This window comes from Fukomys damarensis, unplaced genomic scaffold (assembly GCF_012274545.1).
Source record: "Fukomys damarensis isolate Sample0158 unplaced genomic scaffold, DMR_v1.0_HiC HiC_scaffold_16, whole genome shotgun sequence".
Classification (NCBI taxonomy): Eukaryota; Metazoa; Chordata; class Mammalia; order Rodentia; family Bathyergidae; genus Fukomys; species Fukomys damarensis.
The window spans coordinates 119081165-119100798 of NW_022900928.1; the positions used below are offsets into that span (position 1 = coordinate 119081165).

The 19634-nt window shown below is 46.1% G+C and overlaps 2 protein-coding genes across 8 annotated transcripts in view; one reads left to right on the forward strand and one right to left on the reverse strand.

Annotated features, from left to right (window-relative positions):
* Positions 1 to 119: 119 nt before the first annotated feature.
* Positions 120 to 7397, forward strand: Ankzf1 (ankyrin repeat and zinc finger peptidyl tRNA hydrolase 1). Of its 5 annotated transcripts, none has more exons than XM_010611841.3 (14): positions 120 to 474; positions 551 to 728; positions 2138 to 2250; positions 2483 to 2585; positions 2689 to 2882; positions 3289 to 3401; positions 3495 to 3642; positions 3918 to 4146; positions 4593 to 4748; positions 5269 to 5755; positions 5916 to 6027; positions 6152 to 6319; positions 6600 to 6685; positions 6985 to 7397. In XM_010611841.3, the coding sequence occupies exons 2-14, from the start codon at positions 581 to 583 to the stop codon at positions 7106 to 7108; spliced, it is 2181 nt and encodes a 726-aa protein (XP_010610143.1). In that variant the 5' UTR covers positions 120 to 474; positions 551 to 580; the 3' UTR covers positions 7109 to 7397. The 5 variants fall into 5 exon arrangements, with proteins under 5 accessions (XP_010610143.1, XP_010610142.1, XP_010610144.1 ...); XM_010611840.3 differs by having other exon boundaries at positions 120 to 320; XM_010611842.3 differs by having other exon boundaries at positions 120 to 290.
* The window catches only part of Glb1l (galactosidase beta 1 like), a 13006-nt gene continuing 482 nt past the window's right edge, over positions 7111 to 19634 (reverse strand). Inside the window, exons 2-17 of one of the 3 annotated variants that reach the window (XM_010611848.3) lie at positions 18121 to 18247; positions 17789 to 17955; positions 17407 to 17557; positions 17168 to 17228; positions 11282 to 11376; positions 11009 to 11183; positions 10863 to 10921; positions 10639 to 10760; positions 10501 to 10541; positions 10187 to 10305; positions 9286 to 9360; positions 9089 to 9178; positions 8852 to 8965; positions 8443 to 8574; positions 7833 to 8048; positions 7111 to 7690 (exon numbers count right to left, since the gene is read on the reverse strand). In XM_010611848.3, coding sequence (XP_010610150.1) covers positions 7424 to 7690; positions 7833 to 8048; positions 8443 to 8574; positions 8852 to 8965; positions 9089 to 9178; positions 9286 to 9360; positions 10187 to 10305; positions 10501 to 10541; positions 10639 to 10760; positions 10863 to 10921; positions 11009 to 11183; positions 11282 to 11376; positions 17168 to 17228; positions 17407 to 17557; positions 17789 to 17955; positions 18121 to 18189 — 1953 coding nt within the window. In that variant the 5' untranslated portion in view covers positions 18190 to 18247 and the 3' untranslated portion in view covers positions 7111 to 7423. Of the gene's footprint in view, positions 7691 to 7832; positions 8049 to 8442; positions 8575 to 8851; positions 8966 to 9088; positions 9179 to 9285; positions 9361 to 10186; positions 10306 to 10500; positions 10542 to 10638; positions 10761 to 10862; positions 10922 to 11008; positions 11184 to 11281; positions 11377 to 17167; positions 17229 to 17406; positions 17558 to 17788; positions 17956 to 18120; positions 18343 to 19634 lie in introns of all 3 variants that reach the window. The other 2 variants (XM_010611847.3, XM_010611846.3) reach the window with 2 other exon arrangements.

Here is a 19634-nt window from a genome sequence, read left to right on the forward strand (position 1 = left end):
CACGATGGCCAATTCTAGGCCCAGGAGGTGGGACGAAAGGCTCGAGGCGGAGCTTAGACATCAGAAGACCAATCATGTGCTTTGGGTGGGGCGGGGCTTGGGTGCGGGCGACGCTATTTGTCCTCTTCGCGACTCCGTAGTGACGGGATTGTTGTGGTGTTGCCGAAATCTGATTTTGGATTACGCTTGCTTGCCTCTCGGGACGCCGGGAAGTTTGTTGCAGTTTCTGAGGGCAGAAGCGAATCTCTGTGGTTCAGTCGTTGCTGGACCTTATCCCTCGGGTAACGAAGGTCGGTTAGGCAGCATCAGCGATTAACTCAGTGAGTCAACTCTGTGGGACTCGATTTGGAGCTGAATGCTCCCGCGTTCCACTTTTGGGGTCTGAGACCAAGGGTTTGAAAAAATGAAGCGAGGTCACCTATATACGGCAGAACTGACTCCTAGTGGCAGGTTGAGGGCTAACGGATCTTGTAGGTAAGACAGGCAGAAGTGGCAGTAGGATCTCGCTCTGGTGGGCTCTACAGTATTTCTAACTCCCGCTGTGCTCCAGGAGCTGCTTCTAAGTAATTCCGGTTCAGACATGTCGCCGGCTCCAGCTACCCCTCCAGCTCCTGCGTCGGTCTCCCTGTTTGACCTCAGCGCTGAAGCTCCAGTCCTACGAGGCGTGAGCTTGGTGAGCCAGGCTCCCGGGGAGGCTCAGGCCGGGCTTCTGCCTACTTCCTGTCCAGGTATCCGGGAAGATTTGGGGTGGATCCATAAGGAATAGGACTTGGGGGAACGTATTATCCTTCCGGAGAACCCTGTTACTGGTATTTACCAGCTCAGGAACCCAGTTGACTTCTCTTCTGCTGGATGGTTTTTCAAAAAATTCATTTCATCTCTGGGTAGTTTCCAGAATAGGCTCCTGAGTTGTCTCCAAACAAGTCTTTGGCTGTTGCTGTGTTTCATTATGTTAACATCATTTCTTTCAAAAGCACTTAGGATTCCTAGATATATTCCAGATTTAACTGAACTCCACTGAAATCATTCCTTTCTACTGAATATAAAAGTTTATTATTGGTTTTGTAGAACTTTACACTTTTTTTTTTCTTTTGGTACTGGGAATTGAACTCAGGGCCTTCTGCTTGCCAGGCAGGTGCTTCACCACTGAGCTACATCCCCTGCCCAATGGATACTGCTTTCTTACATTTCTCTTTAGATTAATTGGAACTGTAAGTTTTAAAATGACATTTAGGAAGTGGCTTTTATACAATTAAAATAAAGGGCTCAGGGTGTAACTCAGTAATAAAGTGCTTGCCTATAGCCCAGCAGCACTGCAAAAAATATAATGATGAAATAATTTTAGGGCTTACAGGAAAAGGAGCTGAAACTCGGCCTCCTTTAAGGGACCTGGAAGTAGGGTGATGGTTTCGGTAACTGTGTGATGATGTGATTTGAAATTCTCTCTGGACTTGTCTTTATGGGAGCATGTTTTCTCATCCTGGAAGTGGCTGCTGTGTATATACGCAAGTTCACTAATGGGGACAAGGAAAAAAGGGGTTGCCCACTGTCCATATCAGTGGAGTTTGCCGAAAGAGATCTCTGGAATTAATTGTTAACTGTGCCAGAGGGTTTGGTAAAACTGATTAAAGAAGCATTTTCCTGATTAATGAAAAAAGAACTCAATCATTTATTGTTAGAAGGTTCTGTGGTATATTATATAGTGCTTAATGAAATAAAATGGAAAAACTGATTTTGGGACTGGGGATGTAGCTGAGTGGCAGGGCAGTTGCTTAGCATACACAAGACTTTGGGTTCAGTCCCCTGTACTGGAGAAGGAAAAGAGAGGAAAGAAGGAAAAAACTTAACCTAACTGTAACTTATTTTCTACCAGATTCCTCTGAACAATCTCTTTGGCTAATTTAAATATAATAATTTATATTCATTTTAAGTACATCTCTTGGAAGCATATTTATTGTAAAAAGTGATTGCTGTAGACTGTTTATTTCATGGTTACTGGATTTTAAATCCCTTGAAGACAAGGTCATGCTATCTCTCTTAAACTCTCCTCTTCTTTGTATATCAGACACTGAATGTAATTTCAGGCACTATGGACTTGAGCTTTCCGTTTTACCTCCAATTATTCTTTCTTATTTAGGTTCAGGGAAGAAAGCAAGCCCAGAAAGAAAAGTAGTCCAAGGTCCTCTGGATATTTCAGAGAAGTTATTTTGTTCAGCCTGTAACCAGAGCTTCCAGAACCACCAGGAGCAGGTAAATGGCCATTATAACATCTAGGCCATCAGGGGCCAGCTGTTAGAAAAGTATGATGTGAGTAGGGAGAGGTAGACATTGGATTTGCCTTAAGTTAATAAAAATCCATGCTTGCCTAAAGCAGTTGGTGTTACCTGGTCATACTTCCTGGAGTTCTGAGTAGCCTTCACTGCTAGACAAGCCCAGGTTGGGATGTTTCCGTCTTCTGCCTCCCTCTTTGCTTTTGTACCAGAGAGAACATTATAAGCTTGACTGGCATCGCTTTAATCTAAAGCAACATCTCAAAAGCAGGCCTCTCCTGTCTGCCCTGGATTTTGAAAAGCGGAGCTGCACAGGTGATCCTGGTGGGAGCAGGGTGTTGGGCTGAAAGAAGTCCCTATGGAGTTTGAAGAAAGGTCAGAGATGGGGTACCAAATTTGTGTTTCCCACTGTCTTCAGGAGAGCTTTCCAGCATCTCAGGATCAGAAGACTCAGACTCAGCCAGTGAAAAGGATTTACAGACGCTGGGCGAGGAGAGGGCTGAATATGAGAGACCTAACCGACCCCGAGGCTTTTACCCTCATCAAGTTCTTTTCCAGAATGCCCAGGGCCAATTTCTTCATGCCTACCGCTGTGTGCTAGGCCCTCACCAGGCAAGTGATAGCACAGGTTGTGTGGTCAGCTCAGCTTTTTGTACATTTAGACCACGTTTCTCCTTTGCCAATCCCTTTCTCACTGCTTTCCTTCCTCCTTTTGGGTATAGGTATCACACTTGACAACACAGTCTTGGATTGAAACTGGCTAAATCTTGAAAGGGTCAAGTGTAATGGAATTAACTTTGGAAACAGATGATTCTCCGTTTGAATTGTGGTTCTGCGTCTTGATTTTCTACCACTATCTCTTCAAGCCTCAAATTTAGTTCTTTGTAAAATGGAAACAAGGCTTGGTGTGGTTATAATAAATGAGATCATGTATGTGAAGCACTTAGTATGGCACTTGCTTTCTTGCTGTCAATGAGTACAACAGATAGAATGTTTCTACTGTGTCTCTGTCGTACAGGTTCCCCCAGATGAGGCAGAACTGCTGCTACAGCGCCTGCAAAATGGAGGTCCCAGACATTGTGTGGTGCTCATGGCTGCAGCTGGGCACTTTGCTGGTGCCATTTTTCAAGGGTGAGAGGGTGCTGCATGGGGTAAGGATAATGTGGATTCTGTTAGTCGTGGAGCACCTGCTTGTCTCTAGTACTGAGTCTGTGCTGTCTACAGAAGAGAAGTGGTGACACATAAAACCTTTCACCGCTACACTGTCCGGGCCAAGCGGGGTACAGCCCAGGGGCTTCGGGATGCCCAGGGTAGGCCATCACGCTCTGCTGGAGCCAACCTGAGGCGCTACAATGAAGCCACACTATATAAGGTAAGTTAGGCCTCCTAGATGTGGTGGTCATAGTCACTTTTATGCCTCTCAGTTCAACTCATTAAATGTTACCATGGAAAGGTTTGGGATTCATAGCCTCCCAATTTTCGTTATTCCTGGGTAGACAAAGAAATATAGGGATGTCTAGGATGTTTTTCTCTTTTTATGTTATTCTCTACCTCTGACTCCCTGCAAGTGATCTGTGGGCCAGCTTGTGGTTGGAGATTTTAAATAGCAAGTGAAGATATGCAAAGTGGACTTATTTTCTTTTCTAGGATGTTCGTGACCTGCTGACAGGGCCAGGCTGGGCTGAGGCTCTGGAGCAGGCTGAGACAATTCTGCTGCGTGCCCCCCGTTCTGGCCGGTCCTTATTCTTCGGAGGCCGTGGGGCACCCCTGCAAAGGGAAGATCCCCGACTTTGGGATATCCCTTTTGCCACCCGCAGACCCACCTTCCAAGAGCTCCAGCGTGTGCTCCATAAACTGACTACTCTGCATGTCTATGGTGAGCCTCTGAGGCAGGTCCCAAGATTCCCAGCCCTTGGGGTACTCTGCAGCCCAAGCCTTGGTTCTCATGTATGTATCCAGAGGATTTTCTAAGCCCTTGTACTGAAGCCTGATTATAGGTTTTTTTGTTTGTTTGTTTGTTTGTTTGTTTTTGAGACAGAGTCTTGCTGTATAGTTCAGGCTGGCCTTGAACTTGAAGCAGTACTCTTTCAAGGGCTAGGATTACAGATGTGTACCACCATTGCCAGCTTTTTTTTTGAGTTAGGCTCTATCTAGTCCAGGCTGGCCTCAAATTCACAGTGATACAGTGATCCTCCTGCCTCAGCCTCCCTAGTGCTGGAATTACAGGCATGCACCACCATGACCAGCCCTGATGTTTTCATTGAGAGAAACCTGGACTAACTTCTCAGCTAAGTTTGAGAAAGATATTTTCTTTTATGGCAGAAGAAGATTTTTGGGAGACAGTCAGATTGCACTCACCTCAGGCACACAGGAAGACAGTGAGAAAGGAGAGGAAGAAGCCTACTGAGGAAGAAAGAAAAACAGTCCCGAGTGATGAAAATGAGGCGCTTGGACAGAATGGAGAATCACCTAAACAGGGTTTGAGCAACATCTGGCAATTGTCAAATCTATCTGGGTGTCCTAGAAATGCAGTAGCAAATTCTTCTTTTTCATAACTTACCTACCTCCCAGTTGATAGATGGGCCCTCATACCCACCCCATACACTCACATATTTCAGTGTCTATATCGTTGCAATCACTGAGATATGTTTAGTGACTTTTCCAAATCTCCCTTTACCCTTTTGTTCATGGCTATATCTCCAGTACTTAGAAAAGTCCTGGTGTGGAGTAGATGCTTGAAAGTGTGGCATGAGTTTCACACTATCTGTCTGATTGGATGCTGTGATTGGAGAGTTAGGGAGGGGTGGTTCCATGTTTTTCTCTACTGTGCACATCCTAAGGCTGCTCATAGGGAGAATCCAGAGACAAATACAAATGATTTCATTTCCAGATGGTCTGGACTATCTCTTCATAGACGTGAACCTGTCAGAGGCAGCCCATATCCTCCCACTCTCTGCTTTTATCTTAGATGGATCTATCATAGCAGATCTTTCTCTAGGTTCAGAGTCGGAAGATGAGGATGGCTCCCAGGTAGGGTTGGAGCTAGTGGAGCTGACACTGGGAACCCTGGATCTTCGTGAGTTTGAGGTATTGCCCAAAAGGAGGAGGAGAAAAAGGAATAAGAAAGAGAAAACACAAGATCCGGATGCTGGGGCACATGTGACTCTTAACCAGCAACCCCAAGAAGATGAGCCCATCTCATGGTCAGCCCAAGTGGTTACAGCCCCCTTCGGGTCTTCAGTGGATATGGCCAAGGCCCCTGCTCAGCTAGAGCTCTGGGATGTTCTTCTAGCTGCTTGCCGAGCTGGAGACATTGGAAAGCTGAGGCTCCAGCTGACTTCTGGGGCTGTTGACCATGAAGTTATATCCCTACTCAGTGCCCCCTTGGGCTCTGGTGGCTTTACCCTTCTGCATGCAGCAGCTGCGGCTGGAAGAGGCTCAGTGGTTTGGCTGTTGCTGGAGGCAGGTGCTGACCCTACTGTGCAGTAAGTAAGGGTCTTTTTCCTGAGACAATTCAGGTGTAGAGAGGATAATTTGGTAGCTCACATTAGCATTGGGCACTTACTAGTACTCCTTTTGTCTGACTGGGTAATGTTGGGAAAGGTAGGAGGCAAACTGAACTCATTTTTAAGTTTTTGTACCTAGGGACTCTCAGGCCCAGCCACCTTATGCTGTGGCAGCTGACAGAGAAACCCGAAATGAGTTCCGAAGGTTCATGGAGAAGAATCCAGATGCCTATGACTACGACAAGGCTCAGGTCTGCTGGAAAAAGGATACAGAAGGGGAAGGCGTTGTAGATTCTAGCTAGATGTTTTCTATGTGTAGTTTTACCAGAAATAGCACGTGTGGATCCTACCTCATAATCTTCTGAAATCCCCCAGGTGCCAGGGCCACTGACCCCAGAAATGGAAGCACGGCGGGCTACACGGAAGAGAGAGCAGAAGGCAGCCCGACGGCAGCGAGAGGAACAGCAGTGGAAGCAGCAAGAGCAGGAGGAACGGGAACAAAAAGAGCAGCAGCGATTCGCCGCCCTGAGTGACCGAGAGAAGGTGAAGCTACAGGCTTTCCTAGAGCAAGGCTTCTTTTTTATTTAACAGTAGCAGCATTTTATTAAAGGTAGGAAAAGAAACAGGCTCCGCAGAGCGAGTTTGGGCCATGTAAAAGCAGGGAAAGAAACATACCCTACACCGTGAGGGTGGCCCACTTTCCCGAAGCGAGAGCATAGGCTTCATTAGAGGTCTCATCCCCTCCCAAAGGGCAGCTGTCACTTCTTGGGCACACTATTCATCAGTGGGGCTTTGTACCTAACACGGCTTCTCTCTTTCTCAGAGAGCACTGGCTGCAGAGCGCCGGCTTGCTGCCCAGTTGGGAGTCCCTACCCCTCCGATCGCTGACTCTGAAGTTGCCAATGCTCGGTACGAGGCCAAGAGCTGAGTGAAGGGGTGGACTGTAATGTTGTAAGGACCATTTGGGGCAACGGGATGAGTGCCAACTTGGTATTCAACAGGGATGCTGGGGGGATTTGAATTACCTGGGAACCTTGGAGGACTGGGGGACGGGTGTTGTATTGGAAAGTTTCTGTCTTTTTGGTACGGGGGTCAAACTCGGGTCCTTGTGCTTGCGAGGCAGGCGACAGAACCACTGAGCTAAATCCCCAGCCTTGTATGGGAAAGTTTCTGGGATAAAAGTTTCAGCCACGTTTCTTCCTCTTCAGACGATGCTGGAATTGTGGTGCATCACTCCAAGGCCTCATTCCCTTTCACTACTTCGACTTCTCTTTCTGCTCCACACGTTGCCTCCGGGATCATCGCTCTCAGGCTGGGAGGCCCTCTTCCTGATCTTTTACAGCTCCACTTGGGGTCAGCTCTAGGCCTCGAGAGGAAACGTTTAAACCATCTCTAGGTTTCCTCTTCCCCATGATGCCACACAGTATTTGGAAGAGCAGGGTAAGGACCATACAGGAACCAGGGCAAAGACAGGGCCACAGAGATGTGTGGAGGTGGTACTGTCTCTGGGTCTTTAATCACAATAAAGTTTGGCAAGGAAACTGCACTTGTACTTACATTCAGAGGTGTTCTGGCCTTAGGGTCACCATGGCCAGCACCAAAGGATCCTGCCCACTCCATGCCTCATGTCCTAGGGTCACCTTTTTTTCAATGCCCACTTAATTCCATTGGTTCATAGGTACTTTGTGTGTCTGAGAGAGGATAACTGTATGTCCCATGCGAGGTGCTGTTGAGGATAGGCTTGTCCAAAAATTGGATTTGGAGCTGAGTGGGTACATTTTCTAGCTCTAGCAATGTGATTTTGTTGATGGCTCCCTTAGGAAACAGCAGAGGTCTTGGCACATAGAGGGTCTGTTGTGGCCCCTGCTTTGTCCAGTACCGGCCCAAGTTGAACCCATTGATCCAGACTTGGCCCTGGGAGAAAGAAAGATAAGAAAAAGAGAGGGTCAGCTCTCCAGGAGTTAGAATTACCACCCCCCCTTTTTCTGATCTGTTCACCTTTACAGGATTTTTCTTATATCACTCCCACCCTGCCAACCACAACCACTAACAATACCTTGGTCCATCCAGGTAGATAGAGAAATGTATCCCCCACTGAGCCTAAAATTGGAAAAGTTGTAGAGTAGAAGGTGGGGCCAGAGGAAGCTGTAGGCTGTTCTCCTTTCCGCCACTGGACAGGAAACCACCACTTTACCAGATCATCAATTTTCAGAGGGAACATCATCCACTGTGTAAGGATTGTTTTCCCCAGAATTGGTGGCTCTAACAGACCCTGTTGGGAGGAAAACTAGAGGTCATTATTCACTAAGCTCAAAGGCCATGTTAACCCTAATCAAGCCCTGAGATATAACTGATACCCATATTTGGGTCTCCACGAGCCACCACTTCCCTCTTCTCATATAAGGGCACAGCTATAGATCTTCCATTAGAGCTCTATTCTTTCAAGGGAGATAGGCAATAAGAATAATAGCAGAATGCTGGGTGTAGTGGTGCACGCCTGTAATAAAAGCACTCAGGAGGCTGAGGCAGGAGGATCGCTGTGAGTTCAAGACCAGCCTGGGCAACATAGTGAGTTCCAGGTCAGTCTCAACTACCAAGTGAGACCTAGTCTCAAAAAAAACAAAACAAAGAATAATAGCGGAAAAATGTAGGCAAAGGTAGCTTACTTTGAAGTCACTGTGGTTAGACCCAAAACTTAGCCTTCCCATGTTCTCCAGCAAGATATCCAGTTGGGTTCCTATTTTCCCCATCAAAAATAGTTTATGTTTCATATTTCGTTCCAGGACACCCCGGAACACCTGTGGATAAGAAATAGGATCTATGAAAGGACAGGCTTAGCATCTAGCTCTTGGCCATTGTACACGGAACCACTTTAGAATAGTTACTCAGAGGGCAAGAAGAATGTAGCCATCTTTCAGTTGTCCATCCATTCTGGAACTCTGTACTTAATCAGACTCTTCCTCATTCCAGATTATAATCCTGAACCCTCTACAGATTTGAGCAGACGTGGGAAAAGATAGAGATGGAAAACTAAGGCCATAGGGTACTGGAGAAAGGAAGAAATTTGGAGCTCACCCCATCCACCATCACATAGGCACGGTCATGAACTCCATTATTCGGCACCCAGAATGGTGTTGGCTCAAGAAGTGTGTAAGGCAGATAGGTCCGGTATAACACAAAGCCGTGGTCCTGGGTATGAAGGATGAACAAGAAGACATTGTAGAGAAGATTGGTAGCTAGAAGGAACTTTTGGCTATACTGCATCTGTCCTGGGAATCTGCCTTCCCTATTGGATATAGGTTTCTGCCTTACCTGCTTCACAGCCTCAAAGGTCATTGGCAAGACTGAATGGATAGGTCCCTGGGGGCAGAGAGCATCTAGAAAAGTCAGCAAATCTCCATCCTATTAGAAAGGGGCAAGAATCAGAATAAATTTCTGGATTGAGGGCAGGGCAGGATAGGCTATTTAGACTAAAAGCATAGAGTCAGGAAAGATGGAGAGAAACTTACCAGGTGTAGGGTCAAAGGTCCAAGCGCCATCTTGGGACTTGGGGGAGGGAAAGGTCCCAAGGGAATTTCCTGGAACTGAATGCAAGTTCTCTCAGTGGCCATAGGAAAACTACAGGAACAACCCCTATTCCAAAGCCCCTACAGCAAAGTTCTTTTTTCATGGTAGTAAGGATGGAAAACAGGTCCACACAATAAGTTACACCCCGAGCCATTCATTCATTCATTCATTGCAGTACTGGTGATTAAACACTGAACTACACCCCAGCCTCCTCCATTTTTTTTTTTTTTTTTTTTTTTTTTTTTTTTTTTTTTTTTAATTTTTGAGACAGGGTCTTGCTGAATTACTACATTGCCCAGTTGGGCTTGAATTTACAATCTCACCCCAGCTCCCACAGTGCTGGATTACAGGCATATGCCACCATCCTGGGCTTTATTTTTTATTTTGATTGTTTTGTTTTTTTGGCACTGGGGATCAAACTCAGGACCTTGCACTTGCCAGGTAGGTGCTATGCCACTGAGCTAAATCCCTGATCCCTATTTTTCATTTTGAAACAAGGTCTTGATAAATTAGTAGTAGGCCGGGCTTGAATTTGAGATCCTCATGCCTCAGCTGGGCTTGAATTTGAGATCCTTCTGCCTCTGCCTCCCAAGTACTGGGATTATAGGCATGGACCACCACACGCAGCTACAGCAAGTTCCTTATCCTGGGGCTTAGGGAAAGGGCTTCAGGGATCCTGAAGACTCTGTACTTTGTACATACAGTACAACTTCCCATATAATCCCATTTGAATGAGTAGGAAATGGGATGCTTAAAGGGCTGTGGCCTAGACAGCCACCACCAATTTATGGGATCCCTTTATAATCTGGGGACTCCCTTCTCCAAAATTAATAAAAGGGGCACCTTGCTGATGACATTTCGAAGAGCAAAAAGCTTAGGCGTGGGGTCCCCTGCTTCAGATATGGGTGCATCATAGTCATAGCTGGTAGTGATTGGAAGGAAGTGTCCCTTCTCATCAGCACCTGGAGTAGAACCAATTTCATTAATTCATTAAGTATTTTAGATATGTACTAAGCAGAGAACTTCATGCAGAGGATTGTGCCATCAGAGGGGCACTGCTGGCCATACCCAGCTTCTACTCATGCTAATCCGTCTAGTTCTTAGATCTAATTCCATGTCACCTCACTGCTTCTGCCACGGGGGCCAACTGTACTCACCATTCCAGTATCCAAAGTTGGTCCCTCCATGGAACATATACCTGGAGTCGGGGAGGGTGAGGGGAAAGGTAAAAGCTGACCCAGTGAATCTTAATATTCATCCCCAATTCCAAGTAACAGACTCATGTATCCAGTTACATGTTCACGCTGGCTCCCAACTTGAGCATGTTTTCTAGTCCTTTGGTCACTGCTGGAATGGACTGGGTGGAATGATTGTGGCCCCAGTAATCCAGCCAGCCTGTGTAATACTCAGAATTTACCTGCAGAGTGAAATGGAAGGAGCCATGAGTGAGGTGGGGACCAAGCTGAATCCGTTCCCATCCCTACTCTTGCTTTGCTTCCCTTCCCCTCTGGTCCCTCACCAGTGGCCCATGGGGTTCATACTTCCGAAGCATGCCAAAGATTTTGGTCATGTTGTCAACTGCAGAGAGGAGACAAGGGTAGAAGATAAATATCTCAGAAAAGTTGCCCTTGTCAAGGCTCCACTCTTATCCCTTGTTTAGCAGACCTGGACCAAAATCTACAGTGGTATAGAGTTCTGGGAGGGAGCCACATTTGAGTCCTTCTGGCCCATCTGTAGTGAAGAGCACGATCTCATCTCCTAGTAGTGCACGGAAGAGCCCAGCCAAGTGTCCCATGTAGCTGACATCACAGGCCTTGTAGCTACCGTATTCATTCTCCACCTGCCAGAGGAAGGGGAATATGGAGCCCAGCTATGAGGTAGAGAAGGAACAGGACCCCTTGCACCTCCTTCCCTTGCCAGTCAACTTCCCACTTGTACCTGAATGCTAATGATGTTGCCCCCATTGTGGTAGAGAAATGGATATATCTTGGGCAGCAAGACATTGAACCAGGAGTCCACTGCGGCAAGGAAGTCTAAAGGAAGGAGCAGTGCTCTGCTCAGTAGGGGCCCTCTCTGCCCCTGCAGCCCGTCCCCAGCATCCTTGCTATGGTAGCAACTTCAGTACTGCTCTTTCTCTAAGCTGCAGCTTCCACTCCATTTGCCCACAACTAACTCTGGGAAGCAGTGATTCTTAGAAGAAACTCAATCCTGAATACTTAGACATCTGCATATGAATGGAGTTGGAACATAGGATTTAATGTTCCTTAAAAGTACAAGAGCTGGATATGGTGGCATATGCCTGCAGTTCCAGCTGCTCAGGAGGCTGAGGCAGGAGGATTTTGAGTTCAAGGCCAGCCTGGACTACACTGAAAAGACACTGTCTCAAAAACTCACAATCTCTGTTTCTTTCTCTCTTACACATACTATTAGGAAAGGTGGCATTCAACTCTAATCCCAGCCACTCAGGAGAACTGCAAGTTTGAGGCCAGCCTGGGCCATTTAATGAGACTATCTCATTAAAAATAAAACGGGCTGGGGATCTAGCTCAGTGCCTTCTGAATTGAATCTCCAGCCCCCCCAAAAAACACATTAAAAAAGGCAAATCACATAGTAGAATTACTATTGTAATCAAATTTTACCTGCGATATACCATGGAAATTCATGGGTAGAGTTCCTGCCCCCTGAAGGAACTAACAATCCAAGTAGGTTAAATCAGTAGTTAAGGCATCATGCCTTAAACCTTCAACTCCTACTTGTGATTTGTGCGGTTCACCCTCAAGGTCTTCATGCATGTTATTTCCACTGACATTTTTCCTCCTGACTGCCTGTAGTAAGCCAGTTCCAACTTATGTGTCAGTTCTTTATTTGTTTGTTTGTTTTTTGAGACAGAGTCTCACTATGTAGTTGAGACTGACCTGGAACTCACTTTGTAGCCGAGGCTGGTCTCAACTCACATCGATCCTCAGCCTCCCGAGTGCTGGGATTACAGGTGTGTGCCACCACGCCCAGCTCATGTCAGTTCTTAATTTATATTTCATTTGCTCATGAAAACCTTTGATATCCTAAATTAGCATAGCTTCTTCTGTGTCACATACTCTCACATTCGCTCTTCTCTCTCACTTCTCCGTTAGGTACTTAAATTATAATCGAGCATCTGTGCCTGTGACTGTTGCTAATTTCTTCCACTGGTGAGCAGGAAGTTTGTGTGGTAGGTTCACATGCTGCATCCCTGTCACTATGGCCAAAACCTAGCAGACAGCAGTCTCTCAAATGTGCAGTCAATAAGACACTTTGGAGATGCTTTTCAATTTTAACACCATTTTTTTTTGAATTTTTATTTTATTTTTTGAGACATGGCCTCACTATGTAGTTCAGGCTGGCCTTGAACGCAAATTTATGGCAATCCTCCTGCCTTTCAGATTCTTGCGTGCTGGGACTGCAGGTGTGCACCACCTGTATTTGTACTGCCTCTTTTAACGCAAACATATATTTTTAAAATTTGTATTTTAGTCCTTGCAGTACATAGTGATTACATTCATCTTGGGGAGTTGATACATGTACATAACACATATTAATCTTTTTTATGCCTGCCCCCTCCTTCCATCTCTTGATTTCCTTCCCATTAGTCCAAACATTTTTATTTTATTTTTCAGTCCAAACATTTTAAATCACAGGAATTCATTCAACAAATTGTTATAGATGCTGACCATACACCAAGCACTGTTCTAGGTGATAGGGATGATAGAGATCTCTGCCTTTGCTTTTTTAGTACTGGGGATCAAACTCAGATCCTTGCGCTAAATCCCCAGCCCCAGAGTTTCCTTTCTAGTGATGGAGGGAGACAATACATTAAATCAACAAAGGGAAATATAGTGTCCTTAGAGAAGGAGATATAAAATGGTAGAGTGGGGAACCTTAAACATTCAGAGAATATCCAGGGAGCCTAGCTTAGGTCATTTCTGCAGGGAGACAGAGGGGGCACCACATGCAGAGGCCTCAGACTCAGAGGCCGGTGGGCTTGAAGGACAGCAATGAGGCCACTGTGGTGCTGGCTGGGGCAGAGTAAACGGGGCAAGGGACAGATATCAGGGAGGTAACTGGAGCCACTTCTGTAGGACCTGTAGACCATTTTAAGGAATCCATGGTTCATATTCGGAATAAGAAGAAAACCTACTGGAGAGGCTTCAGCAGAAAAATGACATGATCTGAGATGTATACTAAAGTTCTATTTTAACAGAGTCACACTATCACATTGACTGCTGCATTGAGAAGACCACATGGGGGAGAGGGCAAACAAAGGAATCCAGTTAGGAAGCTATTAAGATTAGCGAGGTGAGAGGCAGTTTGCAGCAGAGGAGTGATAGAAAATGGTTCAATTTAATGCTGTTGGGGGTAAAGCTGATGTGATTTTCTGATGGATTGAATGCAATGCGAGTGAACTTGGAGTGAGGGATTACACCACACTATCCAAGCTGCTCATCTGGAAAATGGATTTGCCCTTAATTAAGACGGGGAGATGGTAGGAATAGCTGGTTTGGGAAGAAAGCAGCTTACTTGTATCATTCTTATGGCTTTTATTTGTTCAAATGGACACAGGCAGTGGAGTATATTCATTGGACCCACGGGAAAAGACCTGGTCATAGAGGTACATATTTATGGGTCATTAGCTATTAGGTGGATTTTAATTCTGTCATGTAAATGGGTGAGATTACTTAGGCAATGAAGATGGAAAAGAAGTATCCAGGGACTGAGCATTGATACTCTCTAGCATTCAGAGGAAAAGAAAATAGAAAAAGACCAGTAAGGCCCAACCCACTTTCTGGTCCCCCTTCTGTCTCTCTTAGACAGAAGCTTTCTTTCCCTCAATAAATTTTTCATACTCTAAAAAAAAAAAAAAAGAAAGAAAGAAAAGGACCAGTCAGACACTGAGATCGAGTGGTCAGAAGGATTGGGGAAGGGGTACAGAGGCTAGATAAGAGAGAGACTATGAAGAAGAAAGAAAAGGGCTGGGGATTTAGCTCAGTGCTGCCACCTGCCTGGCAAGCGCAAGGACCCGAGTTCGATCCCCAGTACTCACCCCTCCCCCCAAAAAAGAGCCGAGCCCATTTCAAAAGACAAGATGAGGCTGGACATGAAGGTGCACAGCTGTAAATCCCAGCACTCAGGAGGCTGAGACAGGAGGACTGAGGCAAATTTGAGGCCAGACTGGGCTACATAGTGAGTTCAAAGTCAGCCTGGACTACATAGCAAGGCCCTTCTAAAAAAAAAAAGACAACTGATCACCAGGGTTGATTTGGCTGATCTGGCTGGCTTGACAGATGTCCCCTTCCTCCCTCACCATTCCGTGTCCCCTCCCAAAGCTGTGTGCTCAGTGGAAGAGAATGCCCCTCCCCAGTAAAGAACTGCTGTCCAGTCAAGTGTATACCAGTAACTGCACTCCCCTGCTAGAACCTCCAAACTCAAAGGACAGAAAAACCAACCCACTGTGCTGAGTATTACAAGCTGGGCTGGTCAAGGAGAATGAGGCCTGAGGAGTCTCCATGGATTTTACAAGGAGCTTGCTTACTGTCTTGAGCTAAATAGAGACTGCATGTTGTTGTCCCAGTCATGCTGGGGACTAGGCTATGAACTCAGATCTCTATTTTGCTTAGGGAACAGGGAAGTATATGGAAGGCTGAATGCCCCCTGGCTATGGGTGGAATTCCAGCACTCTGAGGCATGACAACATCTGCTGAGGATAGCTATCAGTATACAGAAATTTGGGTGTAGAGAAAATCTGGTTCCTCATTAACTTGATCCCCCACATATTCTCTATAGTTGCTGTTCCATGAACCTTGTGCTGCCCCTCCCCCTGCGCTTCTCACTGGCTAATGAAAGCAGGCCAACCAGGGAGTTTTATTTGAGTCTGTCCACTAGAGGCAGGTCTCCTCCTGGTCCCCCCTTTATATCTTGAAGATTGTTTCTGTCTCTTTCTTTTTATTCATCATTCCCCCAAAAAGGTAGCTGAAGGTTTGATCAGCCCTTAGTATAGTCATACTTTACCACTGTCATGTTTCATGGTCAGCCAGGGTTGGGAAGTGCTGTAAGGGACATAAAGCTCTTAAGCATTTGTACCCCTAGTGTCCTCTACCCTAGGTCAGTAAATATGGCCACCACGTGGACTGGCCAGAAATACAATCCCTTTCATTCTTCTCCCACACTTTCTATTCTTGTAAAACCCCACCTCTCACCTTCCAATCAAAGTCTATCAGCAAGTCCTAGGATTTTTTTTTGGTACTGGGGATCAAACTCAGGACTTTGTACTTGCCAGTCAGGGGAGTCAGGCGGTGCCACTGAACCAAATCCCCAGCCCCTGTGGTGATTTTTTACAATCTCCAAATTTCTCAATTCTGGCCCCTTTTTCATTTCCACTCTCATCACCTTGCTCCAGGCACTGTCATGTCTGTTCTCAACTGCAGTAATCTCAATTCTTACCCTTGAACCCTTCAATCCATTCTTCACACCCAGGCTAGAGTAACGTAAAACAAATCAGGTTATGTCACACCTCTGGTTAAGTATTGTCAGTGGCTTTCTACTGTAACTGGCATAAACTACAACCCCATACAATGTCCTGCACAAATTGTCTCTGTCAACTCCGTTGTCATATTACTATCTCCCTTATCCAGCCTCAATGGTCCACATTCCTAAATCCTACCATGTCCTTTCCCATCTCTGGGCTGAGATGTTCTTGCCTAACTCTTCATATGACCATGGCTTTTTCTTCCCTAGTAGTCCTATGAGGCCAGGCGTGGTGGCGCATGCCTGTAATCCCAGCACTCGGGAGGCTGAGGCAGGAGAACCACTGTGAGTTCGAGGCCAACCTGGGCTACATAGTGAGTTCCAGGTCAATCTCAACTACATAGTGAGGCCCTGTCTTTAAAAAAAAAAAAAAAAAAAGTCCTATGAAATGACACCTTCTCAGAAAAGCCTTTAATGACTGCACTATCATGAAGAGGCTCTCTCTAATTTGGCTCCTTACTTATATATTTTGTATACTATGTTTACAGGCTGTAGTACACGGCGGGGGGGCGGGGGAGGCTGGGGATTTAATCCAGGACCTTCATACTGAGCAACATCCCCACTCTTTTTAAAATTAATGTATTTATTTATAGAAGGGTCTCGTTTTTTTGTTTTTTGTTTCTTGTTTTTGGCTTTTTGAAACAGGGTCTCACTATGTAGCTGAGACTGACCTGGTACTTACTATGTAACCCAAGTTGGCCTCAAACTCACAGTGATCCTCCTGCCTCAGCCTCCCGAGTGCTGGGATTACAGGCATGCAACACCACACCCTGTGACAGGGTCTTGCTTTGAACTCACTATGCAGCCCAGGCTGGTCTCAAACTCACAGCAATCTTCCTGCCTCAGACTCCTGAGTGCTATTACAGGTGCCTCCCTTTTTTTTTTTTTTTTTTTTTTTTTTTGGACAGGTACTTAGGCTTGGTTTGAACTTGAGATCCTCTTACCTCAGCCTATGAGGGTACTGGGAACACAAGTGTATGCCACCATACCTGGCTACAATTTGAAATCGTTTATAGTGTGTTTGTGTGTGTGTGTGTGTGTGTGTGTGTGTGTGTGTGTGTTAAACTTTCTCATCCATTGTATTATAAGGCTTAGGTCTATCTGGTCCCAGTTTCTAACATCCTGCTAGGCAAGAAGGAAACGATAATAAATATTTCAGTGAATGATCTCCAAGCTGAGAATAGTCTTTTCTGGTTGGAGTACCCAAATGATCCATCTTTTTCATGGGTGCTTTTTTTCCATATAAAATCCTTTGTCTCAACCCACCTGGATCTGAGGTTCTCAGATGAATTTTAGGTTTTCGAAGCAGCCAGGATGGAAGACCCCCCTGAAACAAACATAAAGATCTCAAAGGAGCATGTAGGCTTTGGTGTTTTGGGAGTGCAGTGAAGAGTTGAGAAGGGAGAGAATTGAGTATAATGCAGGAAATGGCCCTGGAGTACAGGGTAACAAGAAAGAAACCACCGCGGGAGGCTTTGGTTCTGCCCCTTCTCATACCAACTCACCATCTCCCACTCTGCACAGATGTAAGGTCCTGGTCTCAGTATGACTAACAGATTTGCTACAGCTGCCTCATTCAGAAAGGCAAGGAGATCACGGCTGCCATTAAAGTTATAAACCCCAGGCTGTGGCTCGTGGTAGTTCCAGGGCACATAACTGAGAAAGAAAGAGGTTAACCGGGGGTGGGACCCCAGTGCCTCGCAGCTTGCAGGGCATCTCCGGGAAGCAGCGGGAAGGGGGTTCTGGCTCTCCCTTCCCCACTCTTGGCCCAGGAGCCCTGCTGTTCTAACCCTTTTCAGAAGTAGTTTCCCAGTCCATACCCACTTCCTAGGGGGCGATGGGAGGAGGAAATCCCGTCCCTTCAAGGCTCCCGCGAGCACTTCTTACAGCTGTACAGCGTTGAGGCCGCTCAGTCGCATCTTAAAAAGCCGGTCCGCCCAAAGCACCCGCGGGACCCGAAAGTAGTGCAGACTGCCAGACACATAGCGGAACGGGACTCCGTCCAACAGGAACCTGTCATGTTCCCAATCTACAGCGAACGACCGAGCGTCTGCCTGCAAAGCAAAGCGCCTGTGCTCAGCAGAGGTCTGTGGTGAAGGGTCAGCGTTCACCAGGAGCCGCAGAGGTGCTCAGCTGGCTGCTTGGTGGTTGACTTTCTCTCATCTGCCCGAACTGTTCCCGTCTCACTGCACCGAGCCAGTACGGCCCGCTCTCCGTACCTGGGGCAGCAGGAGCGTGAGGAGCGGCAGCAGCAAGGAGACAAGGCAGGGCGGTTTCTTGTGAGCCATGGCGTTTACAGGGCTCCTCTCCTTTCAGCCGACGGTCCGCCCGTCACGTGTCAGATTCCTGAGGGAACCTCGGCGAAAAAGGGGGCGGAGACCACCTCGAGTTCCTACGCGGTTAGCCGGGACTTTGTTTCTAGTCTGAAGCCACTTGCTAGTCTAGTCATTAAAAAAAAATCTTCTATAAGGCCGGGGATTTAGCTCAATGGTGCCGCCGCCGCCTGCCTCACAAGTTTAAGGACCCGAGTCCGATACCCGGTACCAGGAAAAACAAAAACAAAACAACCCCCCCAAAAAAAAACCCGAAAAAACAAAACTTCTATATATTGCTACTCAAAGTGCAGTTCACCGCCTGGCTCTATCAGCATGATCTGGGAGCTTGTTAGAAATGCAGAATCTCAGGTCTACTTCGGATCTATAGACCCAGAATTTGTATTGTAAGAGATTCCCAGGTGAGGCGGAGCACGTTCAAGATTGACAAGCATTGCTGTGTTAGGCTGAGCTCCCTGAGGGCAGGAGGGGCCCTGTCTTTGAACTCTGCATTTAGCACAGGGCCTGGCACCTAGCAGGTTAAATCTAAAGAACTGGATGTCAGAACCAAGGGCTAAAATTGGCTCAGAACTAGAGGAATCTGTAGGAGAATATTCATGGTGATAGGGAGGAGGGGGGCAGAACACAAGATCCATCTTTTTCCTGGAGAGCTCTGTTTTAGCAAAATAGCCCATCCTGGCCATTCTATTTTCTTTGGGGATTTATCCTTCTCCAACTTATCCCTGTCAGAGTACGAAATGTCAAGGACAATTGTTTGGTTTCAAACCCAGAGGGTTGTGAAGTTCCATCCTTCCTGCTTTCACAGTTCCAAGGATCAGGGTAACAAGTGATGACTATTATTCCTTTTATTGGCGGTTATGGAGGGTTTTGTGTCACATAGTGTGCTAAGCACTTTACACCTCATTTAATTTTCAAACTATTCCATGAAATAATTATTCTCATTTTACAGAGGGATTGGTTAACTGAAGAATGAAAATACTAAGTAACCAATAGTTGTAACTACTTATTTAATAGAGCTGGGATTTGGAACTAATCAAGTTTGGCCTTATTTTATTTTGTTTTTGAGACAGAGTCTTGCTTTGTAGTTCAGACTGGCCTTCAACTCACTGTTAGCCCAGGTTGGCCTCAAACTCACAGCAATCCTCCCTGCTTCATCCTCCCAATGCTGGGATTATAGGCTTGCACCACAACACCCAGCTCAGTTTGGCCTTCAGATTTATGCATTTAACCTTAGGCACTAGTATGTCCGTTTTACAGCTAGGAAAAGTGACGATTTTAAAGGTTAAGTAATTTAATTTAAGGGAGGTCAAACAGATGGGAGGCTATCACATTTAGAAAGTAGCAGATTGGTTCGAGTCTAACTTTTTTTTTTTTTTTTTTTTTTTTTTTTTTTTTTTTTT